The following is a 26,378-nucleotide window of genomic DNA, read 5'->3' on the forward strand; positions in this document are numbered from 1 at the left end:
TAATAGAGAGCTCCAGATTATTGGGTGTTTTAATGAGCAGCCCATTGAACAGGTTTGCTCTCTAATTGACTACAACTCCCATTGGAACACTCCTCCAGGGAGAATGAAGGCCCTTCCTTGTCAGTTTGGTTGTTAGGATTAAGTTAACCAAATACTCAGAGAATGCTAGGCAGGAAGAAATTGAACCAATTAATTCAACTGCCTCCTTTTCAGAGAGACAACTGAGGTCGAGGGGAGTGACTTACTGGAGCTCAGGTATTCACACCTGTGCTGTCATCGCCCAACACTCTACACAGCAATCAAGTAAATCGGACACCTGACAGCTGAGGACAATCTCCCGACTGGGGTTAAGTTGGGGAGGAAGCGGGCCTAGTGTTTGAGATGTAAACTCTGAAGGTAATTCCTTGGATCTCAATCCTTTGTCTGCTATTTATTAGCTGTGCTTTCTCGCGCAAGTTAGTTAACTTCTCTGAGACTCAATTTCTTTGATTGAAGGTGGTAACAGTACCTATCTCACGTGGTTGTTGTGGGGATTAATCGAGCTATCAGAACTTGAAAGCATTTAAAGCAGTGTTTAAGGCATTAAAGCATGCGGTTGAACTCTCATTAACCATTAGTTATTTCTACCCCAAATTTCAGACTGTTAAATCCGTGCAATTTGGAGTTCTGATATTCTCCTCCAGCATTCCTCCTCTTTGGAAGTCTTCTACACCAAAGCTGACACGTGCCTTTTCAAGGAACTCAAATGGTCTGCTTTTACTAGGTGTGGGCAGATAGATTAGATCCCTAACAAACCACCAGATACTGCAGGTCTGTGGAAACAGCGCACAACCGCACAGCCTGGGGGAGAAGGCGATCCAGGGGGAGGAGATGCTGGGAAAAGCCCTCCTTCCCGATGCCAGGCGGTCGCCCACAGGAGAGCCTACTGCAACACGGGGCAGGTGCAGGTGACAACCGTCCCCCTGCCCGGGGGTGGGGCGCAACCGCGCCGTCGAACCGGACCAGAATCTCTCGCCCCTGGAAGGTCCAGGTGGGCTTGAGGGGGACTGAAAGGCACACACATCTGAAACTGGCCTCAAGTTGGGGCTTTTTCACAGCAATCCTGAAGACACAGGGACTTCTTATATAGGGCGCTTTTGTGGTTTGTTGCCCTCCTCCTCCCAGCCCCTGGCTTTGTCCCCAACTTCCCCCAGCGCTGGCTCGACGGCGCCCCTCACGCCGCCCCTTTGTCTGGAGGCCACCCTGTTCCGCTCTGCCGTCCATCGTCCCTGCCAGAGAAGGGAAGGCTGACCCCCGACCCCCGGGGAGGAGGAATACGGGGGAGACCGTAACCAGCACCACCGCTCCCGAGCCGCTCTCCAGCCACAGCCCGGCGGCCCCTCGGCCCCTCCGCCCGGGACTGGGGTGGGGGCGGGGCGCGGCGCGGCCGGCGCCCGCTGATTGGCTGAGGGCGTCGGGGCGCCGCGCCGTGATTGGGCAGCGGGGCTGTCTGGCGCGGGGGCGCGCGAGGTGGGGAGGGGGCGGCTGGAAGCTGCTGGAAGTCAGGGGGCGGGGCGGGCGCGCGGGCGCGGGCGGTCGGGGGCGCGGGCGCGAGGGCGGTCGGGGACGCGGGGCGCGGGGGCGCGGGGGTGCAGGGGGAGGGCCGAGCCGGTCACCGCCCCCGGCCCCTCCCCGGCCCCGCCCCGCGCCGCTCCGACCGCGGGCGGCCCGGGGGCAGGCGCGCCGGCTGCATCCCCATCCTCGGCGTAGCCGGCACAGGCGCGGGCGAGTGGCGCGGGCGGCCGGAGCGCGGCGGGCGGAGCGCCAGGCCGGCCATGGCCACTACCAGCACTACGGGCTCCACCCTGCTGCAGCCCCTCAGCAACGCCGTGCAGCTGCCCATCGACCAGGTACCCGCGGCGGCCCTGCTGGCATCGCGCCCTCGCCGCCCCCTCCCCGGCCGTGTGCCATCCGCGCGGGAGCCGGGAGCCGGGAGCCGGGGCGCGGGCTGGGGAGGGGGCGACCCTCCTGTTGTTGTTTGCCCGCTGCCTCGGGCCCGCCGCCCCTCCCGGGCGTGCCCACCCAGCCCCCACCCCGCCCCCACGCCGCCCGGCCCTTGTCCGTGCAGCCCGGGGGGGCTCCGGGCATCGACGTGCGCGCGTGCATGCTTGGCCCTGCTCCCCGCCACGGCAGCGCCCCGACCCGGGGCGTGCGTGCATCGGGCAGGCGGCAATCCGGAGTCCCGAAGTCGCTTCCAGGGCGTGCGAGCATGGGTGTAGACATTGTGGAAATTGTGGAAAGGCTGTGCTTTGGGGGAGCTAGGGTGTCTGTGCCCTGCGCGCGTGGCACTGAACGCCCCACGGGGAAGTGGGATGGATGTGCCTGGGTGGAGAGTGCGCTGACACGGCGTGTGTGGCATGGAGGAGGCCAGCTTAAGGGTCAGCGACCTGCGCTTTGGGACACTTTCCGTTGAAGTGTGGCTTATTCAACAGAGAGGCAACAGTTTGCGGGAAGGCAGAGGTTATGAAGAAAAGTCAAAGTGAGTTAATAATGCCAGAATTTCTAGCTGAGAAAGTTGCAGCCTTATAGATCGAAGAACCCACCCTACCCACCGTCTGGCCCACCCCTCATAAAGCATTTGACACCGTTTAGGGAACGGTGGCGTTTAAATGAGGCCATTTGGGTTTGTATGAAAGGCCTAAGGATTCTTGAGAAATAAACAGTATTGTGTTGGGAAAAGCAGTGCCATTTTTATTCAAAAAAGAAAGTTTGGAAGTATTTTGTCAGTGACATTTAGGGAAGTTGTTGATTAGGGGGTAGATAATAGCTCTAGCCCAAAGCTAGAAAATTTTGCTTAAAATTATTTGAAGTATACTTGCTCTAGAAGTGTTTGCGCTTTACAGGGGATCCTGGTTCACTGTCCTTCTCTTGAAAGTGTTGCTGTCATTTGGTGTCATCAGGGATTTTATTTATAATACGGATTCCTCTGTCTCCAGACTACGTTTCATAGCAGCGAGATGGAAAGACTCCTGTGTCTAACATTATGACACTGACTGCTTTGTGCTTTACTGTTTAAAAAAAGAATAGATGAAAGTATGTCCAACGAGTAAAAAAATTCTACCTTCTGTTCAAATCTGAATTCCTTACTTATATTTCAGTCATGCTTTTGGATCATAGTAAAATGCCTATCCCTCACAAGACTTGAACAACAGTTACAATGTGTATCATGCTAATAAAGTACCAGCAGTGAAATTAATCATGTATTAAGAAAGTAGTCTTCTCTGTTTCTTAATAAACCACTCAGAACTTGGGGCTTTCCATCTTCTCAGCCCTGTGGAGGATTCTCAGTTTTCCAAAGGGAAGTGCAGTGTCTGACCTTTGCGTGTTTACACCCCTGACCTAAGTAGGTTGCCGCCAGTGTATCAGCAAATGCACGTTAGGTTTAAACATTTTTTTGCTCATGAGGAGCAGGAGAGATGGGCCTATACTTTTTCATTTATTTTAGGGAAACAGGTATATTCTCTGTTTCTCTCTCTCCCTACCGTGATGAAATATTTTCTTTACTACGTTAATACCTTTTAATTTATGTAAAGCGTACAACTTTTTAAAAGATGTTTAATATTAATGAACTCATTTAAACATCTCAGCAATCCAGAGCAAGTTCTTTTCAGCACTGCTGAAAGAAGCAGGAGAATCGAGAGAAGGTGACAGGACTTAAAATTTTGCCTTTCCTTCCTTATATCTATAGGTATTGATTTGGGACCTTGGACAACCTTTGTTGTCTTGGGACTATGAACTTGCATAGTCATTTGTATTTTGAGTTGTTTTCTCTAAGCAAGTCTTAATATTGGATTAATACCACACAAGCCTTAACTTTTTATAGTGATAATAAACGTTTCTTTGAAGCACTGAAGAATTGACTTTTTTTTTTTGCTGATAACACTCTTGGAATAACTAAAAACTCATATTGTAAAATTGGATGAATGAATAGTCATTTAGCCATTATTTAAAAATTGAGCAATGTAGAAAATACTTTTCGTAACATGTAAATAATTGTCCAAGTTGAGAGAAACTGTAAGAATTGGTTGTAATCAAATAGTGTGATTCAACAGGAAAAAGACAAATCAGGAAATGAAAAGTGTAAAAATATGACTTGTTAGTATGTTAATTTGGTATGTGCTAATTAACAATGTTTTGAAAATTTAGGAAATTATGAAAGCAGTTATTTGATGTCAGAAGAAGAAAAGGACCTTACGACCCAGAAAAATAGTTTAACTTTTTTACTAGAGTGAATTTATGAAATGACAAATTATTGACATATATGGAATATAAGAATGTACCTTGCAGGGTCAGGTAGGAGAGAAAGGAGGAAATGTTTTGCAGTAAGACCAGGCAAGGAAAAGGAACAAAATATCTTGCCTTCAATTCCTGGGTTGTTTAATCTTTCCTGAGGATTACAGAGTGACCTTGAGGTAACCATAGTATTTGTTCAATAGTCCTTAAGTTTAAATAAAAATGTAAAATCTAGTATCAAGTGAGGTTAACTGATGCTTTAAGCCAGGAAATGTGTAGCAACTGATGTTTCCCCTTTCTAGGCCTTGCATTCCAGGCGACTTTGTTTCTAGTGTGGTTATCATTAAAGGTATGTATAGAGAGTGGGTTTTGAGGAGGATCTGGACTCAGGGAGAGCTGCGCTAAAGACAAGGGCCAGACATGCCATCGAGAAGACATCGCATGTCCTGGAACGCAATTGTGTTCTTTATTAGTTGCTGATGTGGTAAATTTTTAAAAGACCCCAAAGTGAGGAGTTCCAAACATGAGAGAATAATTACATGTCCCAGATCAACCTAATTTTTAGAGTGTTTGTTTTTTACCCCAACATATCATATGTTCTGTTACTGTACATTTACGCAACTCTCTGTTACTAGATGAGCTTGCTCTCCAGCCTTCTTCTCCCTCTCTCCCTCCCTCTCTTCCTTTCTCTCCCCCACCTTTCTTTTTTAACTGTTTCCTTTCCTTATGTCCCATGATATGCTGTAATTACTATGAACCTGGAGTAAATTTCTCTAGTGACATGATAATCCAGGAGGCATACTTGGCAGACGGCCAGTTAGGGATGAGACTGGCTTATGGAGAGTCATTGAACAGTCCTGTTTGGGGACAGGGTCATTGTTTTAGGGATGATGTGCCGAACGTTTTGGGTGAGGAGAGGGGCCAGAGGGAGACTCAAGGTATTTCGAAAGGTTTGGAGGAGGGAGAAAAGATGGGTGGGGAAGGAGGCCGACCTGTTACATGTTACTACTCCTGTAAAGTCAGGCGATGACTCTAATGGGTGGCACCTTACAGTTTACAGATCTCTTTCAAATGCGTTATATTATTTAATTGACTCCCCACAACACCTTATGGAGTCGGATGAAACTCAGGGGCTGAAGTATTTAGCTTCAGGTATATATATATAATTGAATAAAAGATTGCTTTTAATTTATAGTCTTAACATGGGGCAGATAATTTTGGTAGATCATTGTTTTAGATCCGAGTTGCCGATACATTTTTAGAGAAGAGGGTGACGAGAGAAATTCCCGAACACTGAAGTGCTAATGGTAATGGTGGAATAGGAAAAACCATGTGTGTATGGAAAGAGAGAAAGAAGCACCGAGGCTTATAAAGTCCTGTTTCCTTTTCAGTCAGTTTGTTGATTGACCTTTTCTGTATATTTCCCAGTGCTACGTAGACAACTGGTGAAGGGAACGAATATATTAGGGAAAAGAGTAGTTTGGAACATTAACTTCCTAACCCTCCTATAGTTGGGTCCTGTGATGAGCCTCATTTTATAGATGAAGAAATAAGTGAAGTTCTCAGTATTGAGCCTTTTTAAGAATATGACTTTGGGAGAAGAAAGAGAATGGCAATAAAACAAACAAATTAAAGATGGATTTTCTTTTAAAGTTGGCATTTGAATGCTCTAGGGTTAGGACATCAATATTTAACTCATTTGTCTATCCTGTCTGCTTTTACACCCATAATGACCATCAGCCTTCGTCTCCAGAACCCTGAAATACTGGGACGCTCTGCTGTGGAAGATTCCTCTTAATAAGGAAGGCATATGGGACTGGAGATCTTGAATCTGTATTTTAGGCCCCGTCAGTTAGCTAATTTTGGATATGTCACTTTACGTAAATGAGTTTCCTCCTGTGTAAAATGTGTGTTGTGCTTAGTTTTAAAATTGCATGATTCTGTGTTTCTGTCATGAACTGAAGAAGCTGTCCCAGATTCTTTTTTTTTTTTTTTTTTTAAGATTTTATTTTTTTTTTTTTTCCTTTTTCTCCCCAAAGTCCCCCGGTACGTAGTTCTATATTCTTCGTTGTGGGTCCTTCTAGTTGTGGCACGTGGGATGCCGCCTCAGCGTGGTTTGATGAGCAGTGCCATGTCCGCACCCAGGATCCGAACCAACGAAACACTGGGCCGCCTGCAGCGGAGCGCGCGAACTTAACCACTCGGCCACGGGGCCAGCCCCTGTCCCAGATTCTTTTTGGACTCACTTGGAGGGAATATACATAAAAACTTGGGGGAGGAAAATGGACTAATAAATTTTGAAGAAGTTTTCAAGTGTGAGTTGAAACTGCCTCTCTGTTGAATCCGAAGCAACTAAGCAAAATACCACATGTCTTGAAAGTTGCTTTAACTTCAGTTTCCCGTGTCCCGTTTCCCTGTGTTGATAGGAGGTCACAGTGTGGTTTGGGAGTGGCCGGATGGAGTTGGAACCAGATTCTGCCAGCCTTGTGCTGTTTGGAAAGTTACTGTATTTTTCTATAACCCTAGTTTCCTCATCTGTAAAGATAATGAAAAATAGTACCTACTTGTAGATTATTGTGAAGATTAAAACACTTAACCTGTGGAAAGTGCCTGGCTCTAGTATATGTTTGATACACAGTCCTTTCCTCTCGACAAATTATTAAATATTTTGAATTTACATTTTTATTTTGAGAAGTTAACATCTGTTCGTACGTATTCCATTTTTAATCTTTAGGACTTGCTGCTTAGGAAGGGAAATACGAGGCTCAGGTTCAGTCATAAGCCCAAGCAGTGATTAAACTAGGATTAAAATCTAGTTTTGAATTTGGAGTCAGAGGTGGTTTTTCTGCTTCCTTACTGTTCAAGAGTTCTTTGTCCCCCTGCTTTAGGAGAGCTTCCTATGTTGTTACTGCCTTGATAGGTACAAATAACCCTCATCTCTGTTAACTGTGGTTCATCAGCGCTGACTTTCCAGGGAATAATTGAAACAGCTCACACACAGCTTTTGCCTGCAGTCGGTTTAACAGGTGGGATTCTACCATGATAGAACTTGGCAAGACTTCTTTAAAACAAAACAGGCTGTGAGCTTGACCCTCAGAAGAGTGGTCATGTAATGACTTTACAAATGACGTGGATGAAGCCTGAAGTCCTGCTTTGGTCAATATGCAGGGTGTGGAAAGGGGAGGGACAGCTGATGTGCGAAGACAGCCTCAGGATGCTCGAGATCTGGATTACCGCTGACCATGCGCCCCTCTTTCTTCCTTTGCTTGTTGAAATCCTAACCATTCTTCCCAGCCTGCATCCAGTGCACCTGGCATATCAGTCTTTTCCTGAATCCCATCTGACGTGACTGCTTTCTTATTTGAACCACAAAAGCATTTTGGATTTGGCACTGTTCTGGCGTTTATCTTCTGCTCAGTGTTGTATGTATCAGTGAGGGTTCTGGTAGGAAACAGACGGAACTAGGTAACCAAGGAGACTGTAAGAACTGTTTACTAAGATATTGGCAGTTTAGGGAAGTCAGCAAGGAGTAGTATAGTCCCCCGGTACCAGCTCCACTAGGCCTAGAGGGGCAAGGGGAAGGAAGGGCAGAGCCGCAAGGGGTTGCTGTGGGAGCAGCCTGCCAGGAGGAGCTGGGGCCTCTGGTGAGGGACCAGCCAGCCAGCGGTGAACTTGGGAGGGGGATTGAGGGGCGATGAATATCCCTCCGTCCCCACGCATCCTCTGTCTCCTGCTGGTGTCTCCTTCAGAGGCAAGTTGGTGCTTTGGGAGCACAGAGTAAAGTGGAGAGTGGCTCTGGAGGACATTTAAATACTATCCAAAACATTATGATTACTAATATGTCTTTTACAGTATTACTCATTTCTCTACCTGATGAATACAATTAAAAACCCTTTGTCAGACCCCTATATGCACATCCTCATTCTCTTCTTCTCAGTCATAAATTTTGGAAGAACAGTTGATTCCTGCTATTTCCATTTTCCTGATTCCTATTCACTCTTGCAACCATTGCAACCAGCGTCTAATAGCCAAGTCCAGTGCCAAACTTTGAGCAATACAGTACTAATCAGTTGCTTCCTTGCCTAAAACTCTTCCCGGTTTCCATGCTGCCTGTTGCAGTGCTTTTTCAAGTGTGGCTCTGAGGCCACTCGCATCAAAAGTCACTTGGGATTGTTGTTAAAAATATATATTCCCAGTTTCTACTCAGACCTACTGAATGAGGGCCATGGGGTCTGCATTTTTGACCAAGCCCTTTCTAACTCCCCATCTCCCACCACCATCAGAGGCAGAGAGCTACCTGGCCACGTTTTTTAAGATTCTCCGTATTGTTAAAAGGTAGGAAAAATGTAATTTTTTTTTTTTCCCTGAGGAAGATTCTCACTGAGCTAACGTCTGTTGCCTGTCTTCCTCTATTTTGTATGTGGGTCACTGCCACAGCATGGCCACTGATGAGTCGTGTAGGTTCATGCATGGGAACTGAACCTGGGCCACTGAAGTGGAGCACGCCAAACTTAACCACTAGGCCATGGGGCCAGCCCCTGTATTGTATTTTTTAAATATATGCACTTAACTAATTAATGTGTAACCTTCAAAATATAATGCAGGGTAACTCTGCTATCGGCAGTATAATCACAAGATTTAGGAAAAAATAAAATCCATAGTGCACTCTAGGCAGTATGGCCTTGAGATGGGACAAGTTTTTAGTTGAATGATATATATGTCTCCTTCCAATCCTGTCATTGTATCTCTGGTGACTTTATAACCTCATGTGTAGAAAACGTCAGAAGTCTAAATTTGGGGTCCTTCCTGAATGTGAGAGGCCCTGCTCTACTGGATTCTTACTGCATGCTTGCCTCGGAGAACCACTGGCCTAAAGGAGAAGCTGCCAGCTTCTTTTTTGTTATTCAGACCACCCCTCACACACGCTCGGACTCTCTCCAGACAGGAGCAGTGCATTGCCCAAAGCCGTGCATACAGAAGTGGTAGAGCTGGAATCAACTCCCAGTCTGCCGATGCTTAAAGTACTTGCATACTCAGTTGCTTAAAGTTTCTTTTACTCCATGCCTTTGAATAAGCTATCTCCTTTGCCTGAAATCCCCTCCACACTTTTTTGACCCAGCAAACCCATGTTTTTCAATATTTAGCTGAAGCCTAAGTTGCAGCTCCTTGATGAAGCTTTTTAAGATCTCTCCCATCCTGTCCAGTCACTTGACGCTCGTTTTTGGCCTCTATTGTGTGTATAATACACACACAGACTGGAAGTAAGTAGAAAGCTTCTGCCTGGGGCCGCCGGCATACAGGTGGAGCCCCTTCAAGGAGCCGTCTCCTAACCTCTGCAGCCTTTCTGTGCGGAGGCAGGCACCGTGGGGGAAGCTCTGAGAGCAGCCAGCCATCTAGTTGTCCTGCTCAACCTCTCTCCTTAGCTCTGGATTCCACCAGCCTCTCCCGCTTCTGCAAAGCAAAAACCCAGTGTCAGCTAGATCTGTCTTTCTTAGGAAGGAATTAACTGGCGCATTTTTGGGGTCTTTGCTCGCGTCCACTGGCTACCTGTCAAATGTGAGTATCCTTCCAACTCTAGCAAGTAGTGGTATGAGAATCCCCCTTTGGTTCCCAGTGACTTGGCCATCCTTGTTGTAAGGGCCTCCCGAGCACTTGCCTCGTGCCCCTCTCCCGCTTGAACCTGCTCTGACAGCACCTGTAGCACTTACTTCTTTTGCTTACTTTACAGGTCTCCCTGCCAAGCTATAAGTTCCTTAAGAATAGAAGCCTTCTCTTACTCATGTTTGTGTCCCTGATGCTTGGGACCAGCATTGGCACAGAGTGTGTTTGCAGCCAGCAGGACTTGTGTGGGGAGGAGCATAGACTGGCTCCAGTGGTGGTCACCGCTTATTAGCTGTGTAGTCTTAGCACTGGCTGATCTTTTGTGAGCTTCAGTTCCCTGGTCTCTGGAATAGGGCAGAGGGTGGGCCCCGCCTCATGGGGTGTGAGTGGCATTAAGGGGCTAGTGCGCGTGCAGGGCAGAGCACACAGTGAAAGCACAGCTGGTGCTGGGTGTTACTCACAACTGAGGTGCTCCTCCAGGGGTTTTGGGGGACAGTACTGTACAGGAAAGCCTGTCCCTCAGGTTCTTCAGAGTCCTTCAGTGCATTTTCAGTGACCCGTTTTGCAACTATTTGAGTGTCTAATGTGTGCCAGACAGTGTGCTGGACACACGGGAGACAAAGAAGAAAGTGGCTGCAGGCTCATGCAGTGATTTCTAGACTTCTTCAAAACAACAGTTACTAGGAGGCAGGGCTGAGCTCAGCGTGGAGGTCCCGGGGCGAGTGCTCGGCTCTCAGGAGTCCTCTTCCTGGGAGCACTTCCCTTGTTCACTGTCTTTCATTGGCACTCACCCCTCCCGGGCTGGACGGCAGTCTGTGAGGCCGGGAAATCAATGGTGACCCTTCCCTGGATGAGGTGCTTCCTGGTCTTTGCAGCTCAGCTGGCCGAGCTCCCCAGATCGGGTCCAGGTCACCCTGAGCCTGCAGCTCCTCCAGCTGGTCCCTCTGTGCCTCTTCCTAGTGGCGTAGCCCTGCGAGTCTGGGGCCTGTGTCGCGAGGCCCACCACGGACTGCACAGCAGGTCTCCGGGAGTTAGACGGAAGCCACGCAAACCTTTATGGCTGACTTTGTTTCAACAGGGTTTCTTAAAAGGAGATGTGCAAAGCCTTGAAGAATTTTGGGGGAATGTGACTGATTATTCAAACGGAAATAACGGTAACTATGAGAGGTGTCAGTGTTCTCAGCTAGATGATTACAGTGTCAGGTGATAACGGGCGATTGGAAAGAGAAGCTTTATCAGCATCATTATTGAGAGATTCAGACAAAAGAAGCCTTCAGAGTGCGTAATTGTCTGGATCCAGAAAGAACAAAGGGCTGCTGCTTTTACTGCCCGACCCTCTCCCCTCTCACCTTTTAGCGGGACCCTCCAAAAGGGCTCCTTTGGGATATCCCCCCCACATCCCCCAAAAAGCCAGTCCCGGGGAAGCCTGGCTTCGGGCCAGCTGCAGGTGTCATCAGCAGGTCCTCCCCAGCGGCCAGTGTCCTGGTGGAGTGAGGAAGCCAGGGGCCTCCCCCGACTGCCAGCCAGGTGGATCTCACTCTTCCATACAGGCCCAGGCCGCTGACCCGCTCGCCTGGCTCCTGTCTGGCAATCGGACAGAAATGTAGCATACTTTCTGTTTTAACCCATAATTCCATAGAAACTTTTTTAGTTTTTAGAGGTTTTCTGTGCCAAACTAGGTGATTGTGGAAGGTCAGAGTTGTAGATAATAAATAATTTTATATATATTTAAGTTACTCAGTTACATGTATTTTAAAATAAATCGCTCCCTGCTCATACAAACAAAAAATTCTGAATGTTTTCATTTTCTTTTTGAAACCGAATTATAGGTAGAACTGTAACACATGAAAGACGTTCAGGTGAAACTCACTTTGTTAAAACTGAATGGAGAGAGAGGCCTGCCTTCTGCGGAACCGCTGGTTTCAAAACCGCCGTCGCCTGGGTGCTCAGTGAATAGTGATTGAATTGGGTGCATCTAATTTAACAATATTAAATTTCAAAGATGAATGTAAAGATCTGCACTGAAGTTCTAGAAGTGAATTGTCTGGAAGGAGAGTTGCCTGAGACCAGCATTACATTTTGTGGATAAACCCTGGGAGTTTTTGTTGATTATAAGGTGGTGTTTAGCTGGCTAGGTCATGGGTTAGGCGGTGTAGTTAATGCCAACATCAATTCCAGATTCAAGCGTCTGGAGGCTACCAGCCAAGGAGCATAACTGAGTGTAAATGTAGGTGCAGCCATTTCTGAGGTGTGGGCAGCATGGCCATCTGGAAAGCCCAGGCCCAGCCTGAAAGGAAAACCCCCATTCACTTTTGCTCATGGTTACCAAAGCTGATTTTTCAAGGGAAGCTGGAGTTCTGGACTTTTTGCAAAAATATGATTTTTAAAATTTTGACTAAGATTTGCTTGTTTTCTTCTTTTGAGCCCAAACAACACACCTGGGCCACATTTAGCTTATTGGCCATCAGGAAGTAGGTAGCACTTTCTATTGTAGTTGATGGTGGTCAGTCCAATCGAAAGTACACTGTCTTGTTCTGAGACTTCAAAGGGACATTGACAGACCAGAGTGTGACCGTAGCAGGACAGTCAGGGCTCCAGAAGGCTCGGGAACCATGCCGTGCAGTCGTTGAAGATGCAGTTCTTATATTTCATCACTTAGTAATTTCATCCTTAGATTGGCCAAGAGAATTTCAAATTAAATTTTATCTTACTAGTTCTTTTCATTTGGAGTGCATCACATCTTGGAGATAATCTTGACAGGTACAATCCCATTAAAGTGGAAAGGTTGGAACTTCACACCATCATTTATTCTTTTTGTAGATCCAGTATTATAATTATTAATTGGTCTAAGTTGTTAGGGCTGTTTTGTGGGGTATGACAAAAAAAAAATGTGGCTGGTAGAGAATAAAGTAATACTCGGGAAGGTCTTGTGTGCCTTATAAGCCCGTATCAGTTTTTCAGTTTTTTTAGAGTGTATATTGAATTTTGGCTGGAATGTTTTGTCTTGTGATGACTGTTCAGGGTTTGGAGTTTAGGCTTGATCTACAGTGTGCCGCACTGTGAGTGTGAGCATGCCTTTTCTAATGCTAGGACTCGCGCAGCTGTTCATGTTAGCTGCTTACCAAGAATAGAAGTGACGAAGATTTTTGGTGTCTGCACAGAGCCAAGAGGATGAAGGTAGAGGGCAGGGTGGAGGTCCCCTTAGCTAGTACTTGGTTTCGTTGGGGATGGTTAAGGGGTCCTTAGTCTAAGATTATAATCTTGCTATAATGTGGTCCCTGTACCTTTCCTGTAGCATGAGACTAGTCATGTCTTCTCCTTCTGTTCCCAGAAAATACTTTTAAAGCCACATAGTAAAGGAAAATCTTGGTATATTTGGCATCACAACATTGAGCTTCAGCTTTCCAGTTGATTTGAATGAAAATTCTGATAAAGTAATCAAAATTGAAGAGTAGAATTTTGGGTATTGTCAAACTGTATATTTGTTATAATTTTCTATATGGATTGGAGGATTCATTTCTAAAGAGTTAGGTTTCTTTTTTAAGGTACAGGATATATAAATTATGGAGAACTATTCTGTTCCAAGAAGGTTTTTGGCATCAATTCAGAATTTTACCACATAGGAGTATAGAGTAATTTATAAAGTAACTTTGTTAGGAATATGGCATTTGGTAGGAAACACTTGAGTAGATTTTTAAACAGTCCTGCTCGGAATATTAAAGACAAAAGGATGTTGGGACCATTTCAGCAAAGACAAAATGATTGGAATAGTGCCAGAAGGCTGCTCTTGGCTTGTTTTCCTTTTTGTAGTGATTTATTGGAAACAGGAACCTCTGGAAAATAAAGAAAATACTAAACGACTTTTCCCTGTTTTGGCACCAACTCCAGATTTGGTAAATATATGATATTGGAGTTTTAGCTCTTGTAAAATGGTGGAGAAGGGCAGTACAGATCATTGTGCCTTGGCCAAGTCGGTAACGTGGGTTAGCAAGTAGATTAGCCATCTGTATGTTGGACAGTAAACAGTGTGCAGCAGGGCGAGTACAGAAGAGGGAAGCCAACTGTTTTGTGTGTTACTGTATGTTAATACAGCAAGGAAGATGGACTGTGATCAAAATCAAGACCCTTCTCTGAAACTGGGAATGGACTGGACTGGGTAGCAATAGTGTAGAAGGCAAACCTTGGACAAATTGGCATCGTTTGAGAATCATTGCAGAATTGGAAAGTTTTAGTCTGTAGTGAATGTTGGTGCTTTTAGAAGATTTTTATAAAAGGAAAGTTACTGGGTTATTGGTGTCACTTTAGATGTTAGAATTTATCATTTTGGTGTAAAGATAGAAGGGGATAAGTAGATGTCGTTGTTTATTGAGTGTGTAGTACAGGCCAGGGGTTTTCTTAGGTCCTGGAGAGATGCAGAGATGAGTAAGAGCTGGTTGGGGCTCTGAGCTTCTAGTCTACTGGGAAGAGAAAGACTGACAAATATTTACAGCCTGTGAATGAGTGTCAGGAGAGAGAGATGTTGGAATTGGTTTGGATGAGGCTGCTGCAACAAGCGTCCCAAACATGAGACAGTGACGTAAAGATAATAGAGGGTTATTGCTTTCACATAACAGTTTTGATGTAAATGGCCCAGATTGGTGGATAGTTCTGCTCTGCCTGGTCATCCAGAGGCTTGTGTTCCTTCCAGCACATTTCCCTGGTTCCTGGGGCCTTGTTATCAGCCTGGTTGAGGCTAGTTTGCTTAGGGCGGTGGTCCTTGAGCTTGAAGTTGTGTGGGAGTCCCCTGCAGCACTTGTTGAAACTCAGAGGGCCCTGCACCTGGGGTTTCTGACTCAGTAGGTCTGGTTGGGGCCCGATCATTCTCAGGTGTAAGAGGTTCACGAGTGACCTTACTGCTGCTGGTCTGCGGCCGTACTGTGAGAACTTGGAGGGTTCCAGTCATCCAGCAGAAAAGAAGGGGAAAGAACCCTTACGGTCGCATTTGTTGGCTAGAAGTAGCACATACATAGATAGCACTTTGACTCACATGCCTTTTGTTAGAGCTTTGTCACATGGCCACAGGTCACAGCAAGGAGATGGGTGGGGGCTAGTAAATGTCGCTTATCTGGGCAGCCATGCCCAGCTACAGTTCTTTTATGGTGGGAGAGCAGGGCAGGCTGCACCACATTCTGGAATCATCTTGGGAAAAACTACTGTTAACTCCGGGTTGGAATGCTCAGGGCAAGGTAACTTCTGAGCTAAAATCTTGAAGGATACATTTTCTTGGCATCCCAGAACAGAAGTGCAACTTGTAGTTGAGGAAACAATGTTTGCAAAGGAAAGGAGGGGCAGGCTCACTCCTTCAGTAAATATTGATTGATGGCCGGGCTTTGTAAAGGGGAGGCCTGGTATTGCAGCGGTTAGAGGGTAGATGGGCAGGGCGTGATCATCCAGCTGATTAACAATCAACCCACTTTCATGTTTAGGAGTCAGCTTGCCTTAAGTTGTGGTTCTGCCGCGTAGTGTCTCAGCTATGTCGGTCGCTTGAGCCTTGGTTTATCTGTTTCACAGAGCCTAGTGCAGAGTAAGCGCTCTCTAAATGTTAGCCATCACTGTTACTGCGCCTTGGGTGAATCTTCTCTGGGAAATCTCTGGTGGATGGTCATCTGGCTTCTGCTTAAACACTTTTGAGAGGGAGAGCTTGCTCCCTTTATTAGGGTGGCCAGTCCATTTTTGGATAGCTGTAGTTAGAGAGTCTGTAATCTTGGGGCTCACAAACTCTCTGGAATAGTCCAGAAGCGATCCGATTAAGCTCACTTCTTCATGGTCACCTTTTAGGTCGTTGGAGACATTCTGTTCTTTTTTCACATGGTTGGCTTACGAACAACTGCACTTTAATAAATTAGGTATCAATACCCTTAAATCTTCTAATATGGGATTCCTGGGCTTATGTGTGAGCATTCCTAGCTCTCTGAGGATGGCGAGCCCCGCATCTGAAAGCTCAGTTTGATTGTTGCTCTCTTTAGAGTATTGCAGTGCTGGCACACTGGTTTGAAGATTTATTGCTTTTTGTCTCTATTTACTAATATAATTAAAAATAAAAATAAAATTACTGATTTAGTACTAAGCATGTTCTTATAAATAATACGGTTGAGACAGTGATAGAAACCCCTAGGCAGGCCCCAAATACCACTTCCTAGACTCAGTGGACTCTCTTCTCAGTTGCCTGATGATGTGTTAAGGTATGAAAAAAAGAGCACAACTGAAGAACACGGATGAAATACTGGAAGTGTATTATCTAAGATTGCACTTAAATAGGGGTCTGTGAAATGACATTTTTGATCAGAGGTCTAATGGCTAAGTGCTAAAATCAACATTAAGTTAAAACTGATTATAATTCAGGTGAATGTCAAAAATTTCTTTGTCTTCAACTCCTGAAAATTTATCGACACTGTCCTCTAATTATTTCTGCAAACATTTATTTCTCTCTGTAGAGTCTAACAATAGGAATTCTCTTCTTAAGACATTCTTATGAAAACTGTTCATTTCAGGTTTAATTAATGAGAACAAAACGTGTTTTGGATACCCCAGTTCTCTTTAACTCTTTCCTTTTTTTTCCTTACTCCTTATCTGTTTTTATTATGTTTGTGTGACTCATTATGGATATTACTGTGTGTGTGTTTAGGATTTTTTCTTCTTGTGCAATTGAGATGGCAGAGCTAATTATTCTGCTTTTAATTCATTCACACAAGATGTGTAGAATTCCCAAATAGAGCTTTTTCATTTAAAAAGGTCATTTTTCATGACTTAAACAGAACTAAATAACTAACAATCGAATACTGTTCTTAAAGGTTAGAATTCCCAAATAGAGCTTTTTCATTTAAAAAAGTCATTTTTCATGACTTAAACAGAACTAAATAACTAACAATCGAATACTGTTCTTAAAGGTTATTCTGTCTTATGTTAGTACACTAAACAATTTACCAAGTAATACAATTATAAAATAACCTTATCTCTTGCTGACTTTTTAAAAGATTTATAAACATTTGGCTCATAGTATATACAGTGTTCTTGCTAGTGTTGTCATATAAATGAACTTTTTTCAATACTCATGTTAACTCATCTGTTTTCCTATTAATAGTTTTCCTGCTCATCAGTTATAACAGCATTTTACTCTTATAATAACAAACATGTATTTACATTTTAACTGATAGACTGTTGATATATAAATCATATAAGGTGATTTCACTCCAAGTTAAATATAGAATGCTTGTCTGTATATATTTGCAGGTTAACATTCATATATGAACAATAAGCATAAATGATGTGCATTGTTTGTATTTTTGGTGTTTTTCGCTGATCAGAAATGATGATAGGGAGCCAGCCTTGATGGCCTAGTGGTTAAAGTTGTGCACGCTCTGCTTTGGTTCTTGGGTTCAATTCCCTGTTGTGGAACCACACAACCCATCTCTCAGTAGCCATGCTGTGGCTGCGCCTCACATCGAACTACAAGGACCTACAGCTAGAATATACAACTGTGTACTGGGACTTTGGGGAGGGAGGGAGGTTGAGAGAGAGAGAGAGAGAGATTGGCAACAGATGTTAGCTCAGGGCGAATCTTTCCTTAGGAAAACAGACCTTTAGAGTCTGAAAAACATGCAAAATCAGTGTTTTTTAAACAATTATTAGAACTTTCCTCTTTCTCTTATTACAGTTTATGTTCTCCTTTGATATTTTAAATTATGTTTTCACTTCTTCTGTTTCTTCATACCTACACCTTTAGAAGTTACCTTTTCTTGTTCTTCCTCAGTGTTTGTGTGTAGGAAAGTCACCAGAACTCCCCAGCTCAGGTGAGTGTCAGCTCACGGCCAGGGGATGTGCTCTCTTGTCTGAGGGAGTTAGACCGAACATGGAAAGGATCCACACCACTCGTGGGTGGGATGGTACTGTTAGGGATGCTGGAGGCTGAGTGTCTGCTCCCTGCACACCCTCTTGGTGCTATCTGCCTGCCTTATAACCAAAGGTTGCCCTAAGCCACTGCTAGCAAGGGGTCATGGTTAATTGAGCAGACACGCCCATTTTTCCTTCCTCCTCCTTTTAGCACAGCTTACCTCATGTTTCTGAGAATAACAGGGAAAACTCCACACTTCCTTGATTTCTCTGCCTGTAGGTGAAGAAGAAACAGGAAATTGTCATAAGCATGATGAAGTGTATTCACGAATTGATAAACAATAATGTATGCTCGAAATAACACAATGTTATAAACCATTAGAATCCCAATAAAATTACTTAAAACTTGTCATATTACTTCAGGAAGTATATTACAGAGAGAGAAGATGGACATTTAGTGCAAATCATATGTCCCTTCCCAGCTCAGAGCCGTCTGGGAGTTCTCTTCTCACTTAGCGTAGAACCGTAGTCCCACCCTGCTTTGGCCCTGCCACCCTCTTTAACCTCACTTCCTGCAATTTCTTGTCTTTTCTGTGTCGTGTGCACTGGCCTCCTCCAGTTTTGAGTATTTTAAGCACGGTCCACCTCAGGGCCTTTGCACTTGTGGCTCACTCCCTCACTTCATATGACGCTGCTCAAGGCCTTCTAAAGGAGGCCTGCTGTGACCTCGGCATCTGAGGAGAGAGCCTCCTGTCATTTGACTCTTTCTGTCTGTTATTTAAAAACATTGACTTTACGTTAATTTATACGTTTGACATTATCTATTCATTTGTTTATTGTCTGTTTCTCTCTCTAAGTATTCTCCATGAGAGCAAGGACTTTGTTTGTTTCACTGACTAAGGTCTAGTGCCTGGAAGAGTGCTCAGTAAATATCTATTAATGAACTGTGAACTTGATGATTATATACGTTTTTAGGTTTCGTTTCTTTTTTTTTTTTTTTTTAAGATTTTATTTTTCCTTTTTCTCCCCAAAGCTTCCCGGTACATAGCTGTGTATTTTTAGTTGTGGCATATGGGACGCCGCCTCCCCATGGCTTGATGAGCGGTGCCATGTCCGTACCCAGGATTCAAACCGGCAAAACCTTGGGCCGCCGAAGTGGAGCGCACGAACGTGACCACTCGGCCACGGGGCCGGCCCCTAGGTTTCGTTTCTTAAAGCTAACTGAATATGATTTATCAGCAGCAAATGAGAGAACAAATGACCTGTTTTGGCATTAACTTCTAGTTCCCTTTTGGAATTTTTCTTTTCCTTTTTGTTGAGGAAGATTCACCTTGAGTTAACATCTGTGCCAGTCTTCCTCTCTTTTGTATATGGGCTGCCACCACAGTAAGGCCGCCAACCAGTGGTGTGGTTCTGTGCTTGGGAACTGAACCCGGGCCGCCCAAGTGGAGGCCACAGGGCCAGCCCCTCGTTTTGGAATTTTAACTTAAGATTAATGCGTTATCAGTTTGGGAACTTATTTTTCTCTTTTTGGGAGGCAGTGGTTTCAGATGGTGATAGTGCTGCTTTTTGGGTAGGAATCCTGGAACTAGTCACTTACCCTCTCTAAGCTGTGGAAGCCTCAGTGCCCTCATGTGTAAAATAGAGAAGACGGGAATGTTGGAGTTTTAGGGTTCTAGTAATTGATAACTCTCCCTCGCCAAATTGAAGAGTCAGACATGGATCGAATTGTCAGCCTTACTGATGAAAGCTGGATTGCAGGATGTGACTTAGATGTGCTGCCACACGGAGTTCCTGGTCCTTTACTCCTGACTAAATTTGGCCCACCCAGCACAGGCAGAGCTGGGTGTCTGCAGGTTCCCCCAGAAGGACACAGCTTCCCTGCTAAACTCCCCATGTCGTGAAGCTGGCAGTAGGCTGGCAGGTCTTAAGCAAGCCCCGAAGCTTTAGTGAAGTTGCTCCTTTGGTGGGTCGAGGGGGAGGACGGGAGCATTATCCTGGAAGAAACGCGAGGCCCAAGGCAGGGGCACGGGTCCCCCTAACAGGTAGGACTTATTGCGGTGAGGACTTTCGTAGGGTGTTTTCTCTGTCAAGGCTTTGGGACGTGGTGAGTGCTGCATGGCCATTAGCCATTATTGCTGTAACACCTGTGTCTGTCATTGCTTGTAGCAGTTACCATCACAGGCTGTAATAGGTTTGTTTTTTCTATTTACTCACCAGACTGGATTGTAAGCTCTTGGAAGAAGGAACTGTTCATTATCTCTGGACCCTCCAGTGCTAGACTAGCCAGTGTTGGCTCGTAGCAGTCAGTGAATAGGTATTTGTTTGAGAAGAATGGCATATGGAAAGAATGTGGGTTTTGGAGTCAGAAAAAAGGAATCGGCTTTAAATTCTTTTTAGACCAAGGAGGAGATATGAAAAAGTAAACACTAAGGAAGCAAAGTGGACTAATATGTATATATTTAAGGGTTTTCACAGTAGTGGTTAAAATAATTTCTGCTTAATCAGAGAACCTAGCTAAACAGAATAACACGCACTCTGAGCATTTCATTCTATCTGGGTTTGACTGTGTTTTTCTCTTTAGTAGGTTGTGGTAAAGAAGTTAGGCTCTTGCAGAGCAGTGGATAATTTATAAATGTTAATATCAGAATGTGTTTTTTAATTAAAAAGTAAAGACAAAGTACTGAGAAATTAACATTGAAAAAAATATAGTGAAGTCTTTTTCGGATGTATCTCATTAATGTGACCAGTAAGTGAATATTTTATGGAAAAGTGTATATAATATATATTCACAAAATTTAAAAAGATTGTAGGTCCCAGGCCACAGCGCATCCTTAACAGACAGTCGTTAGCGAATCCTGTCGGTCTTCTCTGTTAGGCATCCTTGAGTCTGAGCTCCTGTGGTCCTCAGTGTTGCTCTGATTTGATCAGTTTCCATGCTCTGACGGCGTTGTCACGTATTCTCCTGACTGCACGTGGTGACAAGGGTGAAAGCTGTAGTCAGGCCAGCACTCCCCCTCCAGTATGGAGAATATTACTTATTTTAATTCTGACGGAGACAGCCTTTCTCTTTCTTTGTCCCGGGGCTTCCCTGGTCTTTTCCAGTCATGATTTCACTTGCAAATTAAAATGTCATTTGGCAAACACCCAAGTTCAGGTGTGGTCTCAAAGTCTGGACGAGTGCAGTGTCTCGTGGCCCTGGGGGAGGGGTGGACGTCGTCCCAGAGGTCCCCTTGCTCCCCCGTGGAGGGAGGTTTCCCTGGAGCCCGTGGCCCCTCGGCGGCGTCCCTGGATCACACCGCCTGCACAAGGCCCAGGACACGCTAGACGGTTTCAATCTCATATTCCAGAAATAGCACTTGTAAATGGAAAATATTAATATTTTTCATGATTCGCTCCCCAAACCGTTGTAAATTAGTCACATGTAAATTGAGGGAGAGTAGACTGAGTGTGATCTTTGGTTTAGGTCTCAGCTTCACTTCTGGCTCCCCTGCCCTGTGACTCTGGCAAATTACTTGAGTTTCCTGAGCTCCCATTTCCTCATTTTTAAAATGGGGATAACGTAACTATTTTCCCAGGTTATTGAGAGCATTGTTTGGTTTATGGAGACTGTAAGATGCTTTGCACATTGTAGCTGCTCAGCAAATGGCAGTTACTGTGTATCATCTTTTGGAAAGGAAGGGGCAGATTGTGTGAAATAGCTTCCGCTGCGTGAGTCCGGCTGTGCTGGGCTCGAGCAGGTCCCTTGTCCTGTCTTATGTTACTCCATTGCTCCTCTCAATAGCGCCGCAAAGCTCTTGTTAGGGGTGGACGGTGGTGGCGCCGCTATTCGTGTGCTCCAGGTCCTCCCAGCTGGTGAGCGGCAGGGCTTGGACTGGAACTCGGATCTGGTGACGCTTGTGCTCTGTGGCTCTCACTGCGATGTGCACGTGGACAAATAAGTGCTTTTGATAGGTGGTTGCTTCTGAAATGAGTGAGAGTATATAACGGAAGGTTTTTTTTTGTTTTTTTGTGGATTTACCAGTTAGGAGGTCACTTTTTTAGAATTATGAGTTTGTTTTGTAAATTACTTCTTCTAGGTCACAGAATGGAACCCTTAAAAACTGATAGTTTTCGTTGGCAGTTAAATAGAAACTTATTTCTTTTGTTTTGTGTGCTGGGGAGCATAAGATTTTAATGGTCGTTGTTTCTCTTTTAGGAGGAGAAAAACTTCCAAACACTTAGTTTCAGAGAAATAGTCAAATTTTAAAACCATTTTTCTAAATAGTTTTGTGTCCTTTAAATTTGCTATTTTAAAATTTCCTTTATATACAATTTTTTAATTATTAAAATTAAAGATATTTGCCTATTTTGGAAATTTGGAAAGTATATTGCTGACTTAAATTTGAAATCCAGGGGCTGACCCCATGGCTGAGAGATTAGGTTTGCACACTCTGCTCCTGTGGCCCAGGGTTTCACTGGTTTGGATCCTGGGCATGGATCTAGCACCGCTCATCAGGCCATGCTGAGGCGGCGTCCCACACAGCACAACCAGAAGGGCCTACAACTAGAATGTACAGCTATGTACTGGGGGCTTTGGGGGAGGAGAAGAAGAAGGAAAAAAAAAAATTGCAAATCCTTGGGGATGACATCTCCACTTGGAGAGTTTATTTTTCTCTCCTTGGATAATTGTCTTGTGGAGCCTTTCACTTTCTGTCTCCAGTCTGAATTGATTGCTCCATCAGCCTACCGTGCAGTTGTCACTCTGCAGCTTCTTTTTACTGCATATATGAGCCAAATTCATTGCTTTTTGAATCCTGTGCCATGTTTCTTAGTGTAGACTTTTATTTTGCTGAACCATACCTCCAAGGAACTTCCTAAGAAAGAGTACATGGAATGTGAGCTTTCTGAGTGTTTATGCATTTGAAAATATCTTCATAGAAATTCTGGTCGAAAATAACTTTCCCTTCTAACTTGTAAGGTGTTGGGCTCTTATTTGTCAGCATATAGTGTTGCTTATGAGGAGTCTGGCGCTAGTTTAGTTCTCTTAACCATGTAGTTGACCTGATTTTCTTTCCTGAAAATTGGTAAGATCTTCTGTTTTCCTTGATGATCTTAAATTTCACATTGTGTCTATGTGGATGCTTGGTTAAGTTCTTTCAATTTGAAGACTCATGTTCTTTAGCTTAGATAACTTCTTCCCTCTCTTTTGTTTGTTATGGTTGTTTTCTTTCTATAACTCTTATTTGTTAGATATTGGCGTCTTGGATGGATTCTGTCTCTATATATTCTTTCTTGCTACTCATGTCTTTTGGAGACTTCTCTCAACTTTATATTCTAACCTGTGGTAGATTTTATTTTCCAAAGACAGTCACAGCAGGATTTCCAGGATTTGTCACTCCCTGTCAAGAGGTGGAATTTATTTCCCTTCCCTTTGAACCTGGACAGATTTGTGATTGCTCCAACTAACAGAGTATAGTGGAAGTGATGCTATGTGACTTCTGGGGTTAGGTCATTAGAAGGACACAGGTTCCCTCGGTGTGTGTGGCTCTGTGTCTGTCTCTGTCTCTCTCTTTCTCAGAGTGCTTGTTCTTGGAACCCAGCCACCATGTTGTCAGGAAGCCCAGGGCACAGAGAGAGGTCGTGTGTAGATGTTTCAACCTGTAGCCCCAGCTAAGGTCTCAGATGGCAGAGTGAATGAGCCTTTAGATAATTTCAGTCCAGGTTTATGCCAAGCAGAGCAAGGACGAGATCTCCCTGCAGCCCTGCTCAAATTGCAGATTCAAGAGCAAAAGAAATGTGTTGTTGTTGTTTTAAGCCACCAAGTTCAAGGGTAATTTTTATGTCATCAAATTTCTTATTTTGATAATCGTATGTTTTTAAAAATGTTTGTTGAAGTGTAACTTACATACAGTGAAATGCACAGATCTGAAGTGTACGGTTTGATCAGTTTTGACAAATGCATATACACTTACGTAATGCATAACCCAAGTAACTAACCCTCATGAAGGTGAACTTGGTAGACCAGAGCGAGCAGGGTGCACAGTGTTAGGTGGTGAGTTGAAAGATATTGGCAGGAATTCGGTTGTAATCTAAATAGGATAGGAAGCCATTGGATTTGTTAAAATAAATTTTTTATTTTAGAACAGTTTTAAATTTACAGAGTTGTGAGGATGGTACAGAAAGCTCCCATATAACCACCGTCCACTTTTTCCTGTTGTTAACATGTTATGTTAGTGTGGTCCTTTATCACAACTAGGGGACCAATATTGATACATTATTATTAACTGAACTCCATACTTTACTTGGATTTTCTTAGTTTTTACTTAAGGTCCATATTAATTTATCTTGAGCTGCCATAATAAAATACCATAGACCGAATGGCATAAACAACAGACACTTCTTTCTCAGGATTCTGGATGCTGGAAGTCCGAGATTAGGGTGCCAGCATGGTCAGGTTCTGGTAAGATCTCTCTTCCTGGCTTGCAGATGGCTGCCTTTTTGCTGTGTGTTCACGTGACCTTTCCTTGTGTGTGTATGTGTGTGTGTATGTGTGTATTTGGGGGGAAGAGAGAGAGAGAGCTCTCTCACCTCTCTCCTTAGAAGGGTGCTAATCCCGTCACGAGGGCCCCACCCTCATGCCCTCATCTAAACATAGTCACCACCCAAAGGCTCCGTCTCTGAATTGCGTCATATTGGGGATTAGGCCCTCAGTGTTACAGATTTTAGGGATACAAATATTCAGTCCATTTCGCTAATATTTGTTAGGGATGCACATATGTAGTCCATGACAAGGTCCTTTTTGTGATCTAGGATCCTATGCAGGATTTTCCCACATTATGTTTAGTCATCGTGTTTCCTTAGGTTCCTCTAGACTCTGACAGTTTCTCAGACTTTCTTTGTTTTTGGTGATGACAGCTGCTAGGAGTACTTGTCAGGGATTTTGTAGAATGCTCCTCAAGTGGGATTTGTCTGATCTTTTTCTCATGATTAGTCTAGTCTGGGCTTATGGGTGTTTGGGAGGAAGACCACAGAGGTGCTGTGTCGTTTTCATCACATCATATCGAGGGTATGTCCTTTCAACTTGACGTCATATCACTGTTGATGTTGATCCTGATCGCCTGGCTGAGGCGGTGTTTGTTAGGGTTCTTCACGGAAGTTTCTCTTCTTTACCCCTGCTTTCCACATGTACTCACTGGAAGAAGTCATTCTGAGCAGCTCAGACATGGGGGTAGCCCCAGATGTGCTGAACCAGGAATTAGCTAACCTGATTTACTTTTAAGAAGATCTTGGTAGTGTGTAGAGGACGAGAGTAGAGCCCGTGAGAGCAGGGGAGTGTGGTGGTGACAGTGGGGTGGTGAGCCACACCTGGGGTATGCTTGAAGGTGGAGCTGACGGGACTTACTGATGGACTGAGTGTGGGTGTGAGAGAGAGAAGAGTCAGGGGTGATGCCTGCTCCTGGGTTTTTGGCCTAAGCAACTGGGCAAATGATGGGGGAAACGAGAAGAGATGTGGCTTTTGGAGTATGGGAAGGGATGGATATGAAAGATTTTCTGTTGGCTGTGTTAACAGTTTGAGCTGCCTGTTAGACTTTGAAGTAGAAATGTTGAGTAGAGCATTGTGAGTCTGGAGTTCAGGATATAGGGCAGGGCTCATGATTCAGTTAAAGAATTCCATTGTGCTTTCAGACTACAAATTGGGTTTGCTAGAATAAAGAGCCTGTGGTAATTTGATCAGATTGATGAAAAAAATTAAAATCAAAGAAATATGTGAGAGCATTGCAAATAAAAAGAAGAAGAAAACATAGGTGATTGCTCTGTCTGCATCAGTGGCTTTCTGTATCTGACTTCAGGTCCCAGGTAATACAGCCGGTGGAGCAGTGGAGAATTCAGAATTTGATTTGGATGTCTTATAGCAATCAGGAAAAGAAATTGGAAGTTTTAGTGTTTTCCCTGAGGAACTGTGTACATATATTTTGGGGGCCTCAAAGACAGCCAGTGTACCAGTGTATCACATTTTATCTTCCTTAGAGGGAAGCCAGTCAGGAGTGGGAGGCCTCTGAACAAGCTGTGTTTTGATGTAGCTGCCGGCTTTCTTCTTTTTGCAAGGGGAATGCCGGCTCTTGGCGCCTCTTCCTGCTTCCTCCTGCTCACACTCTGATCCCTCTGCTGTGACCAGTGGGGGTGACTGGCTTTCCCGTCTTGATTCTTCTCCTTGTGATAATGAAGATAGGGAGGCTGAAGCATTTATATTATTTGGAACCATAATAGGAAATTTAAAGGCTATTTGGCAATTACACGTAAAATTACGTTACATTTGACCAATGCTACTCTTGACATTAAGTGTGTATCTTTAAACAACATCATGTTTAGTTTTTCCGTTTTGACTTTTGACCTTTATGTAAATTATTCATATTGTATGTTTTCTTCTGAGTCTTGCTTTTTCAGTCAATATTATGTTTGCCAGATATATTTGTATTGGTAGCTGTAGCTGCAGTTTTTTCATTGTCACCCTTGTCTGGTGTGAATATACTGTAACTTACTTGTATTCTCCTGTCCAAGGCCATTTGGGTGGTTTCCAGTTTTTTACTGTATGAGCAGTGCTACGCTGAACGTTCTTGTTCACATCTCCTTGTTACACATGCAAGAATTTCTTT

At 44.4% G+C, this 26,378-nt stretch overlaps 1 protein-coding gene across 1 annotated transcript in view; it reads left to right on the forward strand.

Annotated features, from left to right (window-relative positions):
* Positions 1 to 1,620: 1,620 nt before the first annotated feature.
* Positions 1,621 to 26,378, forward strand: part of MBOAT2 (membrane bound O-acyltransferase domain containing 2) — a 126,461-nt gene continuing 101,703 nt past the window's right edge. The window contains exon 1 of the mRNA XM_070574509.1: positions 1,621 to 1,889. Within this exon, the coding sequence (XP_070430610.1) occupies positions 1,815 to 1,889 (75 nt within the window). The 5' untranslated portion in view covers positions 1,621 to 1,814. The remainder of the gene's footprint in view (positions 1,890 to 26,378) is intronic.

The sequence above is a fragment of the Equus przewalskii genome, chromosome 14 (genome assembly GCF_037783145.1).
Source record: "Equus przewalskii isolate Varuska chromosome 14, EquPr2, whole genome shotgun sequence".
In the NCBI taxonomy this organism is placed as follows: Eukaryota; Metazoa; Chordata; class Mammalia; order Perissodactyla; family Equidae; genus Equus; species Equus przewalskii.